Below are 22,411 nucleotides of genomic sequence, written 5' to 3' on the forward strand. Positions count from 1 at the left end.
GTACGTGCACCATTAGAAATCCTGGGGGTCATTGAACTGGCCTGTAGTCTAGAATTTCCTGTTGCACTGCACCAGAACACACCAAAATAGTGGGTCTTGCTGCAGATATGGATCATTCTTGCTGTAGTCATTTTCCAAAACAAAAGGGATTGGAATGAATGGAAACAGAATCCTGTAATGTGATAAGAGTACAGGTTGAACCTCTCTGCTCTGGCATCCTCAGTCCCTGACCGGTGCAGAAACAAGAGAATTTGCTGGACTACAGGAGGTCAGTATTGTCTAGCACATTACCAACATTTCCACTGCTTACTTGGCTCTTAGAAGACATTTGGGGTAAATTAGAGCTAAATAACAGCACAGACCACTGGGAGCCAGGACTGGTAGCTATAAAAAACTTTATGGGACCATGGGAAACTTGGCCACACCCAAGATAAGTGGCCATCTGGCTATCTAAAATCATGTCAGATTACAGAATGCGCCGGGCTAGAGGTGTTTAGCCTGTACTGTAACCTTGGCTCTATGTTATGTGATATTGACTACTCACTTAAAGCTTAGTCTTATATCACCATGTCAACATCATACACTGAAATTCCGCTGATCCCTTTCCCCCAAAATCGGTATTGTTCTTTATAAACTTACCCAAGCAAGAGGTGCTGAAGATTCAGCTCCTTTGCCCCACTCAGTCTGTTTATTCTGAAAGGCAGAACTTTGCTAGTCAGTGTTACAAATTGCTGGATGCTAGATATGTCTCATCCCTCTGTCTTTCCTCGTCTGTGTGGAATAAAGAATTTAGTAGCTTACTACAAAGAGGTTGCCATGAGGGAATGTATGTCAGTTCCCTATGAATTTTCAAACAGATTAGCCTGTGAGCCAGCCTGATTCCAGGGGCCAAAGCCTGTGATATGTCTACGCTGTGGCTCTGAGCAAATCTCCCCTCCTGGGGAGACAGATTCACGTTAATGGTGCATATGCTACCATTCAAAAAATAGCAGCATGGGCATTCCAGTTTGGGCTGGAGCTCGACTTCTGTAGCCTAGTGGATCGGGTGGGCTTGCGAACATGAGCTGGAGCATCCATATTGCTATTTCTAGTGCACCAGCTGAAGACCTGCTAATGTGATTCTGTGTCCCAGGGTTGGGGGAGTTACTTCAGCCTGCGGTGAAGATAAGTCCATAGAGAATCACAGGTTGCTGAAGCTGACCCCAGTCAACCATCAGACTGTCTCATGTTCTCTGGTAGTTTCTAGACCTTTCCCCATCATCAACACAGATGACACTCTGTGTGTCCATTACAGACGCAATGAACTTCCCTGATATCCATTTAGATCTGTTTCCTTAGGCTCAGTGAAGACAGACAAAAGTATAGGCGAGAGTACTTGAGTGTTGGTCCTTCCAGACTGGACTGTGGTTTGTATAGAAGGATTTTCCTTGCAGGTAGTTGCTTTGTTGCTTGCTCCAGGCGGCTGTAAAACCTGTGGTTTTATATGCAGCAACTAGCATTTCAAAATCTGATACTCACTGCACGCTTAGTGCACTAGCTACAGTAGAAAGGTGTGCAATCTGTAGCAGTCAGGGCTTGGAGGTCTTTACCACTATGTAACACTAGTGATTTAAAGTTCCATTTGATTTGTAGCAAATACCCTGCTGCTTGCCTAGGTCCCACTGAGTTCTTGCTGGAGGAGTAAGCAGTTTTTTTTAGTGTAGGCAAGTCCTTAGAGCCTAGCAGTAGAGGCCTGTCCTACGCTTCTTGGGAGCCCAGGATGCAAGTAAACTGAATATTCAACAAGTTGCCATTGGTTGCTTATTTCACTCCAGCATAATTTTTATGTGAATAGAGCTTCCAGTGTGTTTTATAGAATAACCTTTTATGTCATTGAGATCCACAACAATTTTTCCCCCTTCAAAAGTGATTCATGCCTGGTTTCAGATAGGAAAGATATAAAGCATTATTCTGAAACCACACAAGAAGCCCCATTCATTCGCATTTTATACTGTTAAACTAACTCTTTATCCTCTGGGTTGGAGTTGGTTTCATGTCAGCCATTATCCAAGATCTGTCTTAGTACATCTGAACTGAGGGTTGTGCTAGAGGCACAATTAGAACAAAACTTCAGGCTGAAAAGAGTGAAATAAGTGTGTTTCTTCTGTGAGTGCTCAGTCTTTCCAGTTTACTATTCATAAATAATGGGTGTTAGTCACCAGCCTCTAATCAGAATAAAAGTCTATTCAAGCTACTTTTAAGATCAGATTCCCAGATCTGATAACTGAAAGACTTTCTCGTTATGCCTCATCTTGACTAAAAGATTTAAAGCATGATGTTTAGATCCTGTTTGCTAGGTGAGTCTAACACCTTCTAAAACTGTAATAAGACAAGGCAAGCTCCAGTATAGCACTGTAGTTCTCAACCAGGGGGACCCATGCCCTGGAGAATTCACAGAAATCTTGAAGCGGGTACATCAACTCACCTAAATATTTGATAGGTTTTACAACACACTACATGAAAAGTGCTAATGAAGTCACTATAAACTAAAATTACATGCAAACCGTGGCATTTATACTGCTGTATATACTATCTACCAAAAAGTAAGCACAGTATTTATATTTCCATTGATTTGTTTTACAATTACACAGTAAAAATGAGAAATGAGCCATTTTCAGTGAGTGTGTTCTGCGATACCTTTATATTTTTCTGTCTCATTTTGTACGTGAGTAGTTTTTAAGTGAGGTGAAAATTGGGCTTATACAAGATAAATCAGACTCTTGAATCGGGGAGGTGGGGGCAGACAGGAGAGTATTACAGTAGTCTGGAATAGTTGAGAGTCACTGGTGCAGCACATACTAAGATAGCCATGTTAAAGCCAAAGGGCCAAGGGAAGCAGGCAATGGCAGCAAGTGAGGAAAAGGACTTTCTGCAGTAACTTGAAAACTTATTTATTTTTGTCTTTGGTGGCAAGTCCCAAGTATCCTTTACCTGACAATGCTTCAAGTCAAGCACATGTTCAGACTCAGGAGAATAAGTAAGTAGTAAGGTTGAGTAACTGACAATGTGTAACGTTCATACAGTTAAAACAGTGGTTCTCAAAGTGTGGTCTGCAACCATCTTGCAGGGGAGCCACGGGCTCAGGACGTGCCCGCACCCCTGCAGCAGAGAGCCTGCTTCGCTCTCCAGCCCTGCAGCCCCCCGCCACTGTGTTACAGCTGCATATCTATGTTTTCATGCGCTACTAGACTAATGTTAACAATTTAGTATTTAAGGTATTTAAAGATCAGTGCATTTTGTCATCATGGGTGATTGGCTGGTGGTTCGCAGAAAGGTTTGCATCGAGTGGGGTGGGCTACGAGTTAAGAAGCTTGAGAACCACTGAATTAAAAAGATGTCATGAATCCTTTTCTATCGCAGCGAAGGAGGCAATGTGTTTTGGGGCTTCCTCAGCAGAGATGGCCTACCATGGAACGAGGAGAGACTAATCCTCTTCTCGCAGCTCTGATGAGTCTTTCTCTGGATTGTGCAGATGCCAGGACATGTTAATACCAGAAAGATATTAGCAGTTTGGAAAGAGATCAGAGAAAAGCAGCAAACAGGGCTAGGGGGATTGGCTTGTATTGAAACAAAAAGAGCTTTAGCTTAAGTACATTACTCAGGGGTGTGGGAAATCCCTCTCGGCAAGATGGCGTAACTAGTCTGATGGGAAAAGCTCTCCTTTGGGCATAGGTAATGTTTTAGTGCAGTGCTGTAAATGTAGACAGGCCCTAAGGCTGGCTGTAATCACCCATTTGTACTGAACAGGTATAAACAGTGAGGATGGAGAACGATTATTGAGGTGGGCACCAGGACGTAATTTGAGACAAGGAGGTAAAATTGAAAAGATAAAATGTAGGCTGAGTATCAGGAAAAATGTGGTGATTCTTAGCTGTCTGAGCACATGGAATAGTATTTCTAAGGTGGTGGCAGATGCTTTATTAATCGCATGTTGCCAGCGTGGGAGCACGCATTAGGAGAGTTAGCTCTCAGAAGCCAGCTCAGAGGAGAGCCCTAGTCACTCCCATTGGATGGGCTCCTATATGCTAGTTTTGGCTCCATTGTGATCTGTAGAATTTCAAGGAACCCGATAGGCACCTGACTTCACTCAGCACCTGGGTTTTCAAGGTCACAATTCCCTCCGTGCCTTTGTTTCTGCTTTTGGGGCATCCCAGTGTTTCCCTGGGTCTCTGTCTGCCTAAGCCCCAGGGTGATTCACAACTCGGGAACACAGGCGTTCCTCTGCCAGACATGTGGGCGGGGCCCCGATTGAGTGTGTGCTTAGCAGCTGACTAATAGATTGGCTCCGGTTCACAATCTGGCTGCTAGAGGAGCTGGTGGTGCTAGTGCCCACCCTACAGCCAGTGTTTAGAGCTCTCACTGGGCATGTGGAAGACCCAGGTTCACTTCTTCCCTCCCTACCTGAGGGCTCAAACAGACTTGAGCGGGAGTTTCCCATCTCCCAGGCAAGGTCTTAGTCACTGAGCTGTGGGATAGTCTTAGTGGGGCTCCATCAGTCTCTCCTGCTGAAGCTGTTCCAGTGTGGATAAAGAATTGATAGGAAAGGGGGCTGGCCACTGGGTCTCAGGTGTCTCCCCTCCACACTGGGCTGCAGAGCTTTTCTCTCTTGCTCGATTCTGGTGCTATGGTTAAGTATTTATCCACAGTGCAACAGCTGCAGCAGGAGGGATGAAGGAAACCCCTGTGTAAAACTATCCCACGGATGTGCGGTTAGAATCACTCTTCTGAGAGGTGTAGCAGATGCCTGGTAAAATTCTCCCCACCACCAGAAGAATTGAGTGTGTGTCTCCTACATCCCAGGCCTGTGCGCTTGCCAGCTGCTAAAAGATATAAGGTGGGTGCTGCCACTTCCTCCCCCTGCAAATTTGCATGCCGTGAGACATGCACCTAACTAGATTCCTGCAAGAGACATGGTGAGCGTTTACACCAGCCAACTGCAGGAGAGGGTTCGCAGCTGTGAGTTGCAAGCAGAGAGAGGCACCTCCCTACAGGGCCCAGACTTAAGAGCGTAGCTCTGTGAGAGGGGAGGGAGTTAGGACACATCTCACCTAGGCCACATCTGCCGGTCGCTAGGTGAGGTGGCTTTCTGTCTGTGGGGCTGGCTTTTGTGGATTGCTTCACCAGGTTCCTCTCTCTCTGCCTGTTTGTTGTGTAGAGAGCCTAGGGACCATAGTGGATCACAGTGCTGTTCTTGGGATTTTTCAGATGGCTAAAAGTTAGGTGTTGCAGTGCCCTCCTCATGAGGGAAACCCATGGCATGGCATGGCATGGCATGGCATGGTGCAGGCAGACTGTCCCACTCAGAGACAGAGGGAGAGGAGAGCTGACTGGACAGTAGGACAGTAGGCATCCTTCGATCCCGAGGGATCATGGGTTTGTGCCCCAGTTGGACTGATTCGAGCAGCATCTTCTGTGGCTGTGCAATCCAATCCGGGAGTGGCAGTCCTTTCCGCACTGCGAGCAGCAGTAAGCAGATGTCGCTCTGGTATCACGGGCAGGGATCTTCCTGAGGGCTCTCCTGTCTTCCGCTTACTTCACCAAGGTAGTTTCATACATAGCAAGAGCTTCCTTCACTCCCTGTTTCCAGGCATGCCTGTCTGAGGCGAGCGAATGCCAGGTGTTCACACTGATAGAGCGCTAAGGTCATGCTTGCACGTGTCCTTGTAGCACAATTTAGGTTGCCCTTTCAGCCTCTTTCTAGACCCAATTTGCTGAAGAGGAGGTCCTTCGGTATTCGACCATCCGTCATGCGTGAGACACGGCCCAGCCCGTGCATGCACCTGTTTTTGAGAAGGGTGAACATGGAGGTGGTGCCTCCCTTCTCAAGCACTGTGCTACTGGGGGCCTTGTCTTGCCATGAGATACTGAGTATGCGCCTAAGGCAGCGCACGTGGAATGTGTTGAGCCGCTGCTCTTGTTTTGAGCGCAAAGTCCATGTTTCACTGGCGTACAGCAGTGTGCTCAAAACACAGGCTGTGTAGACCTGTGCCTTGGTGTGTACAGTGAGCTTATTGTTAGCCCATACTCTCTTCATCAGCCTGGAGAACATTGTGGCGGCGTTTCCAATGCGCTTGTTGATCTCGCTATCAAGTGACGAAAGAACTGACTACTAACATCCTTTGTGCACCACGTGCTGGGAATGGAAAGAATTTGGGGCTTTATATAGCACAGGCAGGCCCACCTCTGTCAGTGCTGGAAAGGATGCACAATCCTGAAGACCAGGGGCATTTACACCTGGTAGAGATATACAAGTGTGTGGTTCCCTGTTTGGGGGAAAAACCTCGGAACTCCTTTGAAAAGAAGTGTATGGAGACTTTGCTTGCTGTGGCCCAGCTTCAGCAAAACACTGTAGCATGTACATCAATGACTCCAAGTCCCAGGTTCAACCTTCAGAGCTTTGGGGAACTGGGTTCTGTGTTATATGGACTGTTTTGCTAGGGTGGTAAGAGCCCCAAGGTTTAAAATATGGACTGCTCTTTATCCCACGGCAAACTGAGTCATTCCTGTGACTGTTGGCGTAACCCATATCAGTGACCATCCCTCTGAGTGTTTGGGGGCCACAGCCAACTGGCATAGATTATAGCAGCCCTGGATGGGTATAGAATTGGCATCCCAAGCAGGGAGCTGCGGCTGGCTCCTTTGTAGCCCTGCCCAGCTATGCCTGGCTGTTGGTAGATGCAGGATGGAATGTTCAGCAGACAGGTCCCCACATGTTACAAACACTGACGTTAAAAGGCGGGTGGTTTGTGGATGCAGATTTCAAGTGGGTAGTCTTTGCAATGTTTTACCTCGTCCTCAGAATAAATAGGGACTGTGTCCCAACCATGCATTCATAGAAGCATAGGGCTGGAAGGATTTGAGAGGTCATCTAGTCCCTGTGCTGACTGGGAGCGAATATGCATAGATCATCTCAGACAACCGCTTGTCAAACTGCCCTTAAACACTTTTGTTGTGTCTAATAATTTCATTAAATGGGGAGTGCATTTTCTGCTTGCACATATTTCACAAACTGAGCACGCCTATAAAATAATTTGATTGATAGGCTGGATTTGGTGGTTTTGTGAGAGGGCAGATGAGTGTACTTTGAGTGTGGAATAAATGGTAATGATCTCTAAAAGTCTCCTTGTCTGCTATCTGTTTGGCTGGGCATGTGATTGGAGCTTTCATTTTTCAATAACAACCACTTTTCATGTTTATGAACCATGCCTCTAGAGTTGGACAGTTTTTCTTTTGCAAGATTAAGGGTAGCCTTTCATCTACTAACTAGCAGACAAGAGATGAATGTGACATTTCCTATTGAGTGACCTTGTCCACGAGGAAGAGCTAGGACTATTATCAAAGGATCATTTGGAAATAATTACTTCAATATTTTGTGATAATTGGCTACTGATTGCATTCTGGTATTCTTTAATGATGGGATGTGTTTGTCATATATGCGTAAAATTTCTTTTTTCACCACAGTTTCTTCAACATTTATTACCATTCAATCTATATATATATATATATATATATATATATATATATGTATATATATATATATTAACCTGACTGGCTGGCATAAGGTGCCACTGAAGCTGTAGTGTGAAGAAGCTTTCTTTTATTGTACTACAGATTAAAATGGCTGATTCTGGTCCAGATCACATCTTGTGTTGTGGTAACTTGTCTATCTAGGTTCTTTTTCGAATGTAAAATATGGCCTTTTTAAAGGAAAGTTGCCTGTACAGATGGATGTAAATGTAGTAATTTATTTGTTTTGTTATTAACCAGACACCACTTCTTTTCCAGATAGTTGTGCAACAAACCCTGATGTGAAAGTACCACGTACCAGCCAGAGCAGGCCAGTTAACGTTAGCTTTGGTCTCTACATGAGCCAGGAAAAGTTTCTTTGCTGAGTAGCTGGCCACCCATGTGTGTTCCATGGCTTTCCTGCGCTTTAAAACTCGATGGCTCATTATTTGAGTTGAGGAAGGATTGTTTACAAAAGCTGTCATTGGTGAGGGAAATGACTGATTTTATTTTTAGTACTGTTTCAGAGCCAGAGTGTGATCATCACTAAAGAATACACATACATTTCTGGAAAGTGTAATTTTTAAAATATTAAGCTATGGTGGCAGCTACTCCACCCTGCGTAGTGGGGCTTAACAAAGTAAGTATATATAAATCCCAGCTAACTGAAGCTTTTGCTTCACGCATCTGACAAAGTGAGCTGCGACCCATGAAAGCTTATGCTCTAATAAATGTATTAACTTTTCAGGTGCCCCAGAACTCCTTGTTTTTTTCGGAAACAGACTGGCATGGCTACCTCTCTGAAATTTGACAAAGCATGTGCACTCATGTTTGGTCTTCGCTAATTCCATGTACCTCCTTCTGTTCCTGCGAGGGTTTTATCTGGGATAAATTATGGGAAGATTTACGAAACAAGAAAGATATCCTGAACAAAATGTTAATTTTGACTCTGGCTATTGTTCCCTATGGAGAAATTGCCTGCTTCCTGTAGCCTGCTAGCTCTTTTTACATTTGCTGAAATAATGGCATGGCATTTAAGTCAGAGTTTTTTTTCTAGGTGGCTTGAGATTTGGATTCCCAGGCCTGCTGTAGAATTTGTTGCACAAATGTACCCAAATGTGTTCTGAAGGAATGACTTCCCACAGGCTGCTAAATGTATAGCTAGCATTTTGGATTTGGCATAATTTACTTTAAATCCAGATGTTTCCCCAAAGCCATCGGTACTTCCATACACTAATTTTAGGGAAATACTCAATTTAGGTAAAAATAATATTGTATCATCTGTATATAAAGCTATTTTCTGATGTATTTCTACAAGCCTTATTCCTGTTTTAAATTCATTGTTCCCCATCCTGTGTGCAAAAAGGTCAAAGGCCAGTGCACAAAGTAAAGAAGCTAGTGGGCGTCCCAGCCTAACCCTCTGTGTAATTCAAATAAGGGAGATGTCACTCCATTAAACATCACAGCTGCTTTTGGAACGGTAGAGAGAACAGTCATCCATTTAAAGAACTGGGAGCGAGTATCTGTATGGGACTGGACATGAAAGATAAATTTCTACTGTGGTCTATTAACAGCTTTCGCTGCATCAAGTGATGACAAAAGAAAATGGTCTTTTTTTCATATGGAATTATGGATTATTTCAAGTGGTCTCCCAATGCTGTCAGACAGTTGTCTAGCTGTAATGAATGCAGTTTGATCTGGGTTTATATAAACTGGGAATATGGACTAGGGATGTAAAATCCTGTTTAGTTGGGGCGAGGTGTGGGAAGCTGGGGAGGCCGCTCCGGCCAGCTGGACTGGAGTAGGACCACTGGTGTGGATGGGGGCTGCTCTGATCGATCTGGAACACCCCCACAGCACGGTACGGACTGGGGCTGCTCTGGTCAAGATGGCGAAGCCCCCACCTGCAGCATCATTGGTCATGCTGCAGGGCAAGGGCACTCCAGAAAGGCCGGAGCAGTCCCCATCCATGGCAGCTCTGGGTATGCCACGGGCTGGGAAACTTCAGCCACACTAAAGCATCCCTGGTCCAGGGGTGCTCCCTCCAGGCTGAAGCTCATGGCAAGTGGGGAGTTGCTCTAGTCAGTACTGGTTAACCTTTAACATCCCTAATATGGACTGCAATCCATCCTAGTATGTTTATTAAAATCTTGCGTTGTGAATCCAAGCTGCATATGGCAAGGTCTTTTCCAGTGTGAGAGAACAACCACAGTAACTTCTTTCAGAGGTTGTGGAAGTTCTTCCTATAACAGAGTGGTCTGGAAGGTGCTCCTCTAGGGGGTGCACAAATACCTCCTTCAATCCTTCGTAAAAGTTAGCTGGAAAGCCTGGAGTTTGGCTACTCTTCACATTTGCGGTTGCCTCTGGGATGGCTTCTTCTGTTATTTCTTTAGCTAGAGCAGCAGTTCCCAACCTTTTCCAGGCAGGGGACCCGTTTTGACAATTCAGGAAGACTTGGTGACCCAAGACAATTCAAAAACTGAGGGTGCCAGGGGGAGCAGTGCTGTAACTAGCTAATTTTGCACCTGAGGCAGGAATATAAAATCGCATCCCTGCATGTTCGTATATTCATAGTAGTTATTTCATAGAAAAAGGGAGAATACATTAATAATAAAGTAATAACACTATGTTTATTATAGTTAATTATTATTTTATTATTATAGTTGATCTGAGTTGTCATGGGGGAAAGACCCTCAACCCCAAACTGCTGACCCCAGCTTTGCCAGCTTAAACCCCACACTCAGAGGCTGGAGGGGATTGGAGGGGAGTCACACTCAAGAGTTGGGGCTGGGGGGAATCACGCTTGGTCTGAGAGGTCACACTCAGGGGCTGGTGTTGGGGGCTGGGGAGCCACACTCAGGGGCTGGGATGTCACACTCTGGGGCTGGGAGGTTGGGGGGGTCACACTCAGGGGCTGGGGGGTCACAGTCAAGGGCTGGGGTGTGGGGGCAGCACTCAGTAGCTGGGATAGTTGGGGGCTGGGGGAGGTCATACTTGGGCTGGGAGAAGTCACTCAGGAGCTGGGGGGTCACACTCAAGGGCTGAGGTTTGGGAGGGTGGGGGAGCCACACTCAGGGACTGGGGAAGTTGTGGGACTGGGGGAAGTCACATTCGACCTGGGGACTTGGGGGGTTACACTCAGAGCCTGGGGGAGTCACACTTGAGCTATGGGGGCTGGGAGGGTTACACTTAGAGGATGGAGGGGCTGGGTGAGTCACACTCAGGGGCTGGGAGGAATCACAATCGGGCTGGGGGAGCTGCAGGTCACACTCAGTCTGGGGAGTCACACTTGGGCTGGCAGGGTCACACTCAGAGGCTGTGGGGGATGGGTGAGTCACATGGGCTGGGGGAGATACAAATAAAAAATGAAAATTGACATCAGCTACATAGAACAGAAGGGGGGCAAAACGGGGGAAGGGTGGGGGGTGAAAATTGCTTACTGCAAGAGTCTATTAAGTGGCTTGCCTGGGGTGGATATGAATATCAAAGGTGGAGAAGCTGTCTTTGTAATGTGTAATTGCTTCTCTATTGCTAGAGAGAGATGCTGAATGTGGCAGTGGTAAGGAGCTGCGAATGGCTTCTGTAAGAGCCATATGCAGCTCCAAGCTGCCAGCAACCCTGAACAAATCTAATCACAACCCATGTTTGGCCCCCGACCCAGAGGTTGGGAATCCCTGATCTAAAGTTTCACATTCTGGTTTGCTTATCTTTGACAAACCTGCTGCTTCCAGATGTTACTGAATAATTTCCAAGCTTCAAGTAGCTAAGATATAATGAAAACAATGAGGAGTCCTGTGACACCTTAAGGATGACCATATTTATTTGGACATACTCTTTCATGGGCTGGAACCCACTTTGTCAGATGCATGAAGTGGAAACTTCACTTTGGCGGAAATATACACATGTGAAGATGGTGTATGACATTACTAGGCAGAGGAACAGTGCTAACCAGGTCAGTTCAATCAGGCTGATGTGGCCCATTCCCAAAAGTTGATGAGAAGAAGGTATGAAAACTAAAAGGAGGAGAATTAATTTTGGTCATGAGCTAACCGCTCCCAGTTCCTATTCAGAGCCAGTCTGATAGTATCAAGTCCCATATGAATTCTGGCTCTGAAGTTTTACTCTCAAGTCTGTTCTTGAAGATGTGTTTCCCCCCGCCCCCCCAAAAAAAAAAAAGTACAGCAACTTTCAAGTCTGTTGGTGAGTGTCTAGGGAGGTCAAAGGGATCCCTTACTAGTTTTTGAATGTTACTATTCTTGTTGTCTGATTTGTGTTTATTTATTCCCTCTTTGGTATTCACACCTTCTCACAAACAGGAATCTGACGACGTGGGTTCCCGCCCATGAAATCATATGCTCAAATAATTTTTTTAGTTTTTAAGGTGCCAAAGGACTTCTTGTTTTTGCTGAAACAGACTATCATGACTATGCCTCTGAAACTTGAGGCACAGTGGTTTTTATACTAAGCAGCAAAAGTGTATAACTCTACTTTGCTGATTGTTTTTACTTAGTGGAATAACATGTTCCTTTTGAATTTCTTTACAGTTTTGAGCCAGCATTTTATCGCACTGATTTTCTTTTTCATAGAATATCTACTTTCAGTATTTAATGGCCATTTCACTGCCATGTATCTGTGGTTCTGAACTACGGGTATGTGGAAGGTCTTCTGGGGGTTCATCAAGTCATCGAGCTTTTTGTGTAGTTTTGCAACAGGCTACATAAAAGCACTAATGAAATCAATACAAACTAAAATTCCAGGGAGACAAAATGAGAAAATCATCAGTTTTTCAGTAATACAGGTTGAATCTCTCTCATCCAGCACCCTCAGGACCTGACCAGTGCCGAGCGAGAGAATTTGCCAGACCATGGGAGGTCAATATTGTCTAGCACCATGTTTCTCAAACTAATTTAGCCATGGAACACTTTTGGGGTTGAAATATGTTGACAGAATGCATACATGCTGGTCCGGGACAGGTGCTGGGTGGGTGGTAAAGAAGGGTTTCATACTGAAAAATTGCTGCATGTAGTGCTCAAAGATTGATTTAAAAGAGTTAGGATTTTTAGATGTCTTTTATTTTACAAATAACAGAAAATTACAAGAGAAAATCATCCTCATGAACAACTAATGTTCTTCTGGTAGCAGTATGTTAGGACCCCTGTATTTAAGTACAAAAATGAAAAATTAAGTGCAAACCCAAATACAAATATCAGTATAACAGCCGAAAGAAGGGTGGTTGGTATTGTTCTTTTGTACAAAAATAGAAAGGACATTATTGTTCAAAAAAGGGCTGTCCTTCCTTAAAGCTTAAAAAACATTTTTATGAAACAGAAATGCAAAACAAATTAGGTATGGAAAAATAATTTTAAATTTTGTGTTTTTATAAATTTGTTATTTTTACAGAAAACTACTGGAATATAAAAATGTCACATTTGACAGTTTGTTTTAAAGGGAAGAGGGATTTTTGCATCTTTTGATTACAAATCTGCTTAATATTAGGAATGACGCTGGCGAGTTGGATCCCCATATCAAGGAGCAGCATCAAGTCTATTCCTGTATTTTGTTTTCATTACAATGTAGTGCAAAAATCCAGTTTCACAATGGTATGTTGTAGCAAAGGGAAGGAGCTCTCCTACTGCATGTTTCGCCACATTTGGGCAGTCTGCAATTAGACTGCTCCAAAAATTATTTAGTGGAAGTTCATTGAACTTGACAAGAGAGTGCCAGAATAAAGAAATTCAGCCTGTAGTAGCTGTGACACTTAGTATTTTTGTATCTGCGTTTGTGAGCAAGTAATTTGTCTGTGCAGTGAACTTTGGGGCATACAAGACAAATCAGACTTTAGAGTACAGTAGTTTGGAATTGGCATATGGCTTCAACACAGAGCTGAAACTAGCTAATTTTGCACCTGAGGCAAAAATATAAAATTGCTCATCCTCGTATATTCATAGCAGTTATTTTGTAGGAAAAGGGAAGCAACAGCAACAGTAATAACAATAACACCACCACACTGCTTACACTAGCGGGGGGAGGGCTCTGTGTGGTTGCCCCTGGGCTCACTGGTGGAGTGGGGAGACTGTGGGTGGTGGTCCCATTATGCTCCCTTGTCTCCCACGTCAGCAGGGCTGGCACTCCTAGGGGCACTTGTGACGGGCTATGATGGGGCAGAGCAGGACGCGGGGGGAGAGGGAGCGTGTGCTGATGGCCCTGGGTGCAGAGCCAAGGTAGTAATGTGGGAGGTGGTGTGGTGTGTAGGGGCGATGGTGTGTGTGGAGGTGCTGGTAGTGCTGTGTGTAAGCAGTGTGTGTGTGTGTGTGTGTGCGCGCACGTGTGTGTGAGAGAGAGAGGGATGGTGCTGTGCCTGTGGGCAGTGTGTGTGTGTAGATGCTGGTGGTATTGTGTGCCAGGAGAGGGTGTGTGGAGATAGTGAAGTGTGTACAGGCAGGGTGTAAATTGTGGTGGTGCTGTACAAAGAGGCAGGTGCATATAAGTGCTGGTGGCCCTGTGTGTGTGGGTACAGTGTGTGCGGCAGTGGGCAGGGGCAGGGATTGTGGAAGTGGGGTGATGGGTGGGGGCAGGGTGTTCTGTGTGTCAGGACAGGTGTGTGTAGTGGTGCTGTGGGGGGGCAGTTCATGTGTGTGTAAGCACTACTTATGCTGTGCGTATGGTGTGCTGGTGGCAGTGGCCCTGTACGCAGGGGCAGAGATGAGTGTGATGCTGTGCACAGGGGGAGGAGTGTGTGGTGCTGTGTAGAGGGGAGGGGCGTTTAGAAGTGTGTATGTACAGGATCAGGGTGTGTACATGGTGCTGTGTGCCTGGTGGCGCTGTGTTCAGGGGCAAGGTGTGTGGAGGTGTCACTGTGTGCAGGGGCAGGAACGGGGAGTGTGAATGGTGCTGTGCACCCTCAGGCCCCTGCTCTAATCCCAGTCCCCTCCCTTCCCCCTGCAGAGCCCAGGACCCCCAGCTCACCCCCACAGCTGTATTTACCAGTGACTCACCGGTGCCGCCACTGATGGAGCCAGGGATGAAGGCACTGTGCCAGGCTGCAGCCACCCAGGCAGCACCGGGCCATAGGAGCCGCACCAGGGGAATGGCGGCGACTGGTGCTGCTGCTGCTGCCACATACTTGTCCACCACGTGGTGGGGTGCGTGCGCGGAGCGGTAGGAGGGGCAGCTCACATATGCATCTCTCCAGCGCGTGGCGCCTGGGGGCGGGGCCAGCTCACAGCAGGGTGGCATGTGGCTGCCCAGCATGGGCATGTGGCTCGGGCTGCACCATGTCCATTGCTTGCCCCCGGCCCAGCCACTCTCTGCTCTCCCTGCTGAGACCTGCCGCGCCGCCCCATGACTGGCAGCAGCCTGAGGCAGCATAACAAGGGTGAGGCAAGTAAGGAACTCGCCTCAGGTGCCAGGAACTCCTCGGGCGCCCCCAGTGGCATCCTGTGCCCCCCTCAGCCTCACCCTTCTTACGGCCCTGCTTCAACATGCTCTGTTTCACCCTAATATAAGTTAATTGTTGATATACTTTTTTGAACCTGTGCTTTATACATGTCTTATAACTGTTTATCTGACTTGTAAATGAGAAATTTCAGATTTTATTGATGATTAAAAAAATAAAAAATCCTATTTAAATGAAAAAACATCTGTTTCATTTATTTTTTAATCCCATTTTTATCCACCCTTTCAGAAACTCAGCGAATTCTTTGCATTGTCTTTCACTGTGGATGATGTGAGGGTTTCCCATATGCAAGCCCTACGTGTCAAATCTGAAGGATTTAAATGGAGCTGGGGCTGCAGATAACTTGGGAAAGAGGGTGTGGTGAGAAATAGCGTGTAACAGCCTTGGAGAGTTGCTGGTAAGGCCCATAACTCTTTCTCAGCCGCCTGCCTGTTTGCAGCTTGAGTGGTTGTAGAGAAAGTTTTGGAGTAAACTGGTACACTAAACAGTAACAAGTCACCATAATTGGATGGGATTCACCGCAGAGTTCTGCGGGAGCTCAAATATAGAATTGCAGGACTACTAACTGTGGTATGTAACCTATCGCTTAGATCAGCCGCTGTACCAGCTGTCTGGAATGCAGCTTATTCCTTTAAAAGGCATCAGAGGGAATCCTGACAATCACAGTCCAGTAAGCCTAACATTCTATGTAAGCTTCATCTCTCTCTCTCTCTGTCTCGTCGGTCAGTGGCAGGTGGTTCTGCAGCTCTGTAACACTCTCACCTGTGTCTCTGAGGTCAGTCTCTAGTACAGAGATACGCTCTTCCAAGCTAGTAAGCAACTTCCCTTTTCACTGCTAGAGGCTGAGTTCTCAGACCAGCTGTTGTGACCTTAAACTCAGAAGTCAGCTCTTCAGTGTCCGCTTTGGTGCCCATTTGCTTTTCCCCGGCCATGGAATTTTGGCATAATTCGGCTGTTGTGGGTTCATTTAGAGCCTGAGGGGGGCTCTCCAGCTGATGAATCACAAACTCCCTTCTTAATAAGGGATCTTTTTCAGATATTTTTGAAGAATCCTTCCTCTGTTTCTAAGGTGGGACGAGAGTTTATTATGTTTAGGGGGTCAGTGGAGGCAAATTGCTTTTCCTCAGAGCTCAGGCGTCAGGCAGCCATGTTATTTCAGCTCACTGTTGATCTTCACTATGTCCTTTAATTAGGTAATCACTGTGTGCGTTCTGGCAACATATAGTGTTGGTCTTCCTCTCTAATTACCTCCTATCTCCGTTCCCAGAAATGGTTAAAACACTTTTGCTGAATTTAAGGAGAAAAAGTAAAAAAAGGGAGGAAAAAACAACAACAACAAAAAAAAAAACGCCAAAACCTCCCTCAGCAGCCCTAAAGAAATAAAGTTTGGAATGTTACAAGGAATGGAGAAAGAGCCTTTAGCATGGAAATGCATGGGCAGCCTTATTTTAAACACACGCCGAAACTTCAACAGCATTATTGTATGTTTGGCCCACTCATTCTCATGGTGCCATTGCTCGATAGAAGGTTATGTGCTGGGAATTAGACATTGTCTTTTACGTTGGGTACTGCATGAGTAAGGTTACATTTTCAATTTTTTATTGCAGGTGTCTCTCATACCCGTGGCAGAAACAGATTATTCAAGTTTGCTGTGGATTCCTCTTTGTTGCATTATAGCCGATTCATGTCTGTCTTTTCCTGTACGTGGCCTCCCTCCCTAACATCCCAGGCCTGAAGAGGGAGGAAGAAATAGCTTTGTCATTTCTTCAATCTTGGAGCTGATCTGTGTTCTACAATGTCTCTTACTGAACCACCCTGGACTATGAGAAGGGAAGCAAGGGAAGCTGGTTTTGCAGTCAGCAGAGGCATCTCTGCCTGGAGTACAATTTTAAGCTATATTGTGTAATCAGATCAGCCTAAATCAAACTTTTGTGTGTGCTGCTGTGGCAGTTGCAGCTTGATTGCAGATACCACCCCGGACCTCGCCAGGATTGTGGAATTTACAGCCCAGAGCTTTTCCCTGGAGTTCAAAAATACTTTCTTGATCAACTGGGTGGGACTGACATGGGAATGTTTCCACTGAACCCAGCCTGGGTTTGAAGAGGCGGTTGAACATTCTGGAGTTGGTGTTGTGTTTCAGAGCCTCACTACCCAGAGACAATTCATGCTATGGCAGCAACCTATAGGCTTGTGGTCACTACTGTGAACTGTTACAGCAGTGTCGTGATAGACTGTCACTTTCAGCACGCCGTGCACTACTGCTCTGGGACCTGCCAGGTGTTCAAGCAAGGCATTGCGTGCGTAGTGGCCCACCATAGTATCTGTGCAGAGCTACTTCAACTCCCTGTGTGCAGTGTCAGAGGTGCAGATCTAGACCAGAGACTTCCAGCTCCTGAGAGTGGGCTAACTTTGCCTGGGCATGAAGACTATCAGCACAGTCTCCCGAGCAATCCCAGGCTCAAAAAGGGACTGTCCGTTCAAGCCTCCTGCAGTCTAAAAGATATCACCGGGGAAGCTATAAATCTTGCCAGTGGGAAAATAAAGGAGTTCTCCTTTGAAAGGCTCAGAAACTCTTCCAGCCACGTGACCTACCGAAAGGGAAGGAAAGTGAGGTCAGAATCATTCAACAGACGATCACTGGATTTTGATTTGATTTATGGACACTTCGGCAATGATGAGAACTGCCCTCCCTTTGGCTTGCTGCACACTTCCTCGGCTGGGGAGAAATGGCAAGCGAGCTGCAGTTCCCCAGAGGGAAATGTGAATACGGCCACTTCCCTCTCCCCCCAGGCCTTCTCCGAAGAGAGCTTCATCACCCAGATTTTGGAAAAGCACAAGCTGGACAGCTCTTCTGGTGGAGACATTAAAGTGTGTTTGGACATTCTGCTCAAGTGCTCTGAGGACCTAAAAAAATGTACAGACATCATCAAACACTGCATCAAAAAGAAATCCTCAGGTGATGCCAGTGGGGCAAATGATAACGACTCCACAGCCAGCTCTGAGATGATCTATAGGAATTTGATGGCAAGGTTTTCTTCCTACCTGAGAAAGCTTCCCATTGATCTAAAGCAGCCCAGTCACTTGGAACTCAGTGACCTGGCAGAACTTGTTACTGGTTTGCATGGGTTGCAGTCAGCTCCCTTTTCCCCATTATTTGGCAATGATCAACCTCCTAGATATGAGGACATTGTGCAGTTGCCACCCACCACAACAGGATCCTCTCCTACTGTAGACTTGCAAGGTGGCCAGCATGAGATCGGCACCAGTCACACCCCAAAACCTAGCCAGACTAACACCGGGGGCTTTACCTCAGAATCCTTGCACAGTGGCACCCAGCAGAACAACTCAAGAACTGTGAAAAATGCTTGTATTGTACCTCAGTTACTAACTGTAAGCCCTTCCAATGGTGTGTCCTCCACAGAAACACTATACATTGAAGAGGAGTCAGATGGGGGGGTAGGACTAGGGAAGCAAAAGAGGTCAGAAAGCAAAGGTAGCTGGGAGAGTTTAGAGAGTAGCCTGAAGAAAACTGGAAACCCCAATCTTGCTGCAGTCTTTCAAGAGGGATCTGCCAGTGTGAATGCTGAAGCTCTTGTCCAGACCTCTGAGAAAATCCCTTTTGTAGATCCAGTCTCAGATGCTCTTACGAGTGATATCAGGGATAACACTTCTTCAGGAAAAGAAAGAGAATCACAGAAGAACAACCAGGATGAGATAGAGAAGCTGTTGTTGGACTTAGAGCACTTTTCACAGAAAATGGAGAACACGCTGAAGGAGCCCATCACTAAGGAGAATGATCCCGCAAGTCAGAAGGGTTTTGGTCAACAGGGTGGCAAGGTCCTACCATTAGCGCTTGATAACAAACACAAAATATGTTTATTCCCCGACAAGAACTCTACTTCCTCTTTATCAAAGACTTTGGAAACCAATGGCCACAAAATGGAGGAAGACGACAAAGCCCTTCTACTGCGTATCCTGGAAAGTATTGAGGGTTTTGCCCAGGAACTGGTGGAAAGCCACATGGGCAAAGGAAGTTTATCCAAAGAAAAGGAAATGATGCAAATTCTCCAGGAAACCTTGACCACTCCTTCTCCATCCTTCTCAACTGGACAGAGAAGTTGCATGGGTTCTACAACCAAAGACAGTGTCCCCACATTGATTCAGCAGGCCCCAGAGGTGATCAAGGTAAGACATCAAAGCCTATGAGTGGATAATGAATGAACTGGAGATTGAAAACTGTGAAAAACACGTAAATGTTGAACAAATGTAGGTGTTACTGTGAGAGGACATACTTGAATTACCGAATACTAGGCGGACACGGATTGAAAGGTGGCTTTTGTTTTACAAAAAAAAAAAAAATAGTATCCGAGTTTTAATCTGAGATCATCTCTTCCTCATTGCTGAAAGAGTCTTTCTCCTTGAAGGTGGTTCTGGGATTGGTTCTGCTTGCAGTGTCTTGCAAGTGGGCCCTTTTATGCCCAGAAGGGAAAGGAAGTTTCCTTGCTAAAGAAATTACTGATGAGCACTGTGACAGAGTCAGGTCAGAGGGCTACTGGAGAGTAGAGAAAGGGAAATATATTAGCCCCAGATTCAATAGGTCACTATCACCAGGGCAAACTAGCAGCGGCTAGTCTAGAACTAGCAGGAACCTGCCAGAATCCATGAGGGGCAGTCAACCCAATTAAAGCACCTGGAACCAATTTCCAGAAGCAAGTGAGTCAGGCTAACCAGAACACCTGGGGCCAGTTAAGAACCAGTTGAGATTGGTTAAAAACAGCGCCTCTTTTGGTAGCTCCATGAGTGCAAGGAGCTGAGCAGAGAGGAGGTGTGGTGGAGGATCTGGGAGAAACAAGCCATGGGGAAGTGGCCCAGGGAATGGTAGCTGTCACACAGCTGTTGCTGAAGATGTATTCAAACAGTTGCTTTCACGGATGCCACCCAATACCCTCTCCCTGTTGCAGCAGAGGAACAGGACTGGTTTTGATAAAAAGGAGGGGCCACAGACAGTGGAGACCTATTGGGTGGGAAGGAGGAGCCTCAGTTGCCTGAACAAGCTTTGTGGCCTTTTATTTAGCAGTAGGGGTTGAATTTTCAAAAGAGTTCAGGGCCAGGTTTCCAACTGCTGAGGGTACACAGGCAGCGCCAGATTATCCAGAGCTTAGGTCCCATTTGGGCATCTAAGGCCATGTCTACACAAGACCTTAAAGTCAATTGTAGGGACATATTTCCAGCTACAGCAGTTGCATAGCTAGAATTGACTTATCTACAATCAACTTACCTGGCCATCCTAACTGGGGGAGGTCAGCAGGAGGAGCTCTCCTGTTGACCTCCCCTAACTCCTAACAAGATTGAGGAGTACAGGGGTCAGCCCCTGATAGTTGGATTTTGTGTGTCTCTACTAGGCACGCAAAACTAAACCCTGGAAGTGAAGACATACCCGAAGTAAAGGTCAGGTTTTAGCAGTGCTCAGTGTCCAGTAATGCCCATTGGAGCGTATGGACCGATTTTTTTTTTTTAGAAGAGCTCTGGACCCAGCTTGATGTCCAAGGCTTTGTGCTTTTTTTGAGCACATAGCTAGTTACCTGCTGGGGTGCTGTAGGGAGGGGAGCTCTTCTGGCTCTGGCCCTGAGAGCAGAAGTCTTTTTTAGACTTCACACCCTCCATCTGTTTTTTTCCTCCCCACATTTCCTCAGGAAACTCTGCTAATAGCAGGCTGCAAGTAGAACCTCCTCTAGCATCACTAGCAGGGGAGTGGGGGGAACTCCTTCCTGCAAGAGAGAGGAGAATCAGTCCAGGCTCAAGCTCTCAGAAATAAATTTTGGTCTTGTCCTTCTCTGACCATGACTTACTTACAAAGCAAGGCCAGCGGACAGAGGCTAATTGCCCTTTAACTGTGAATTTCAAACAACACCCTGCTGTGTATTTATTGCTCCTTCCTGATGTAGAAAGACAGCACCGACTTTTTTTTTTTTAATTGAATGGAAAATTTTCTGTGGCTTTTTGTTTGTTTTCTTTTTGCAGGCTGAGGAATGTGTGTCCTGGACTTCCCTTTTTCCAGGTGACTATAACAGTCTTTGGAAAGCTAGAACAAAGCTGTTGCCAGAGATGAGACCCAAGCCCCCACTGCTCTCTCAGTTCCCAGGCAGGGTGTGTGTGTACCTTCCTCATCTGAGCCTGGGAGAGCTGAGGAGTTAGTGTCATTCTTCAGGGACATCACCTTTCTATTATCCAAAGATTTTTGATGTCACCCAGGAAAAAAAAGGGAAGTCAGGACCTGGTCTGACAGAAACAAACTGAAAGCACCATGCTAAAACATGGATGCTGTCTTCGGACATCATGAAGAGAGTGCTAAGCAACACAGTTTTGTGACTTACTTTGCAGTTGCCTGTAATAACATGGTGGTATTTTAACTAACTGGCAAAAGGCAGTAAATATTCCAACCAGTTTCCATAATAAAGTTCTAGTTTAGCCATTCACCCCAGGACTTTGGTTTGGAAAATTTTGTTTAGCTGACAGTTGCCAGGTTTCATCTGAAGACAAAGGAGACTGTTTCAGGGAAGCTTTTATACCGAGTCATCTGTAAAATGGGGATAACCATGTTTACTTCCTTCTCTAGAGTGCTTTGAGATCTTCAGATGAAAAAGTATTAGGCATTAACTAGGAAGCTAAGAACCATGTCTTTCACATGGAGTAACTGGCACTGCAAAATTTATTGAATTGGCTGGGAACTCCCTAAGGTTTTGGCTATGGAGCTGACTGCTTTTTACCCATAAACTGAGTTAAAACAGAGTGTGCCCATATGGAGGTGACCAGTTTAGCAATAGTATCTTGGGAACATATATATCTTTTTACATATCCGTTGGACAAAGCTGGGACTCCCAGGGAGCCCTTATCAATTTGTTTAGCACTGTTCTCTCCTTTAATTGAATACCCCAGAGACCAATCCACTCCAGTTACATATGATTTTAAAAGGGTGCCTTCATTTACCTACACAAATGCAAAACTGAAAGATGTAAACAATGAACAAAACCCATCACCTCCTGACAAATTCCAAAAACTCCGAATCTTTTTGTATCAGACCTTCAGCTAGTGTGAATTAGGGTAGCTGCATTGAATACCATACCAGTTTATGGCAGCGGAAGAGCTGGTCATTTGTTTAAGAAAACAGTTAAAAATACCAAGTGAAAGCCATACAGTTACTAATGATTTTCAAAACCAAAATATTTAAAACCGAGGAAATGAACAGCTAAGGGCTTCATCAGTCTTACACTCTGTATATAACAAGCGCACATTATACTTACGGGCAGGGCTGGTACCACTCTTCATATTAAATTTGCCCAACTTTTCCCATTGTAAAACCCTGTTTTCAATTGCTTATGACTTTGCCAACCGTTAACGGTTTTGGCTGAA

At 45.6% G+C, this 22,411-nt stretch overlaps 1 protein-coding gene across 7 annotated transcripts in view; it reads left to right on the plus strand.

Moving 5' to 3' along the window:
- Positions 1-22,411, plus strand: part of PPP2R3A (protein phosphatase 2 regulatory subunit B''alpha) — a 103,073-nt gene that overhangs the window by 21,728 nt on the left and 58,934 nt on the right. For 5 of the 7 annotated variants that reach the window (XM_075004782.1, XM_075004786.1, XM_075004781.1 and 2 more), the window contains exon 2: positions 16,609-19,186. In XM_075004782.1, the coding sequence (XP_074860883.1) occupies positions 17,171-19,186 (2,016 nt within the window). In that variant the 5' untranslated portion in view covers positions 16,609-17,170. Of the gene's footprint in view, positions 1-15,229; positions 15,399-16,608; positions 19,187-22,411 lie in introns of all 7 variants that reach the window. The other 2 variants (XM_075004785.1, XM_075004784.1) reach the window with 1 other exon arrangement.

Source organism: Carettochelys insculpta, chromosome 10, assembly GCF_033958435.1.
Source record: "Carettochelys insculpta isolate YL-2023 chromosome 10, ASM3395843v1, whole genome shotgun sequence".
In the NCBI taxonomy this organism is placed as follows: domain Eukaryota; kingdom Metazoa; phylum Chordata; order Testudines; family Carettochelyidae; genus Carettochelys; species Carettochelys insculpta.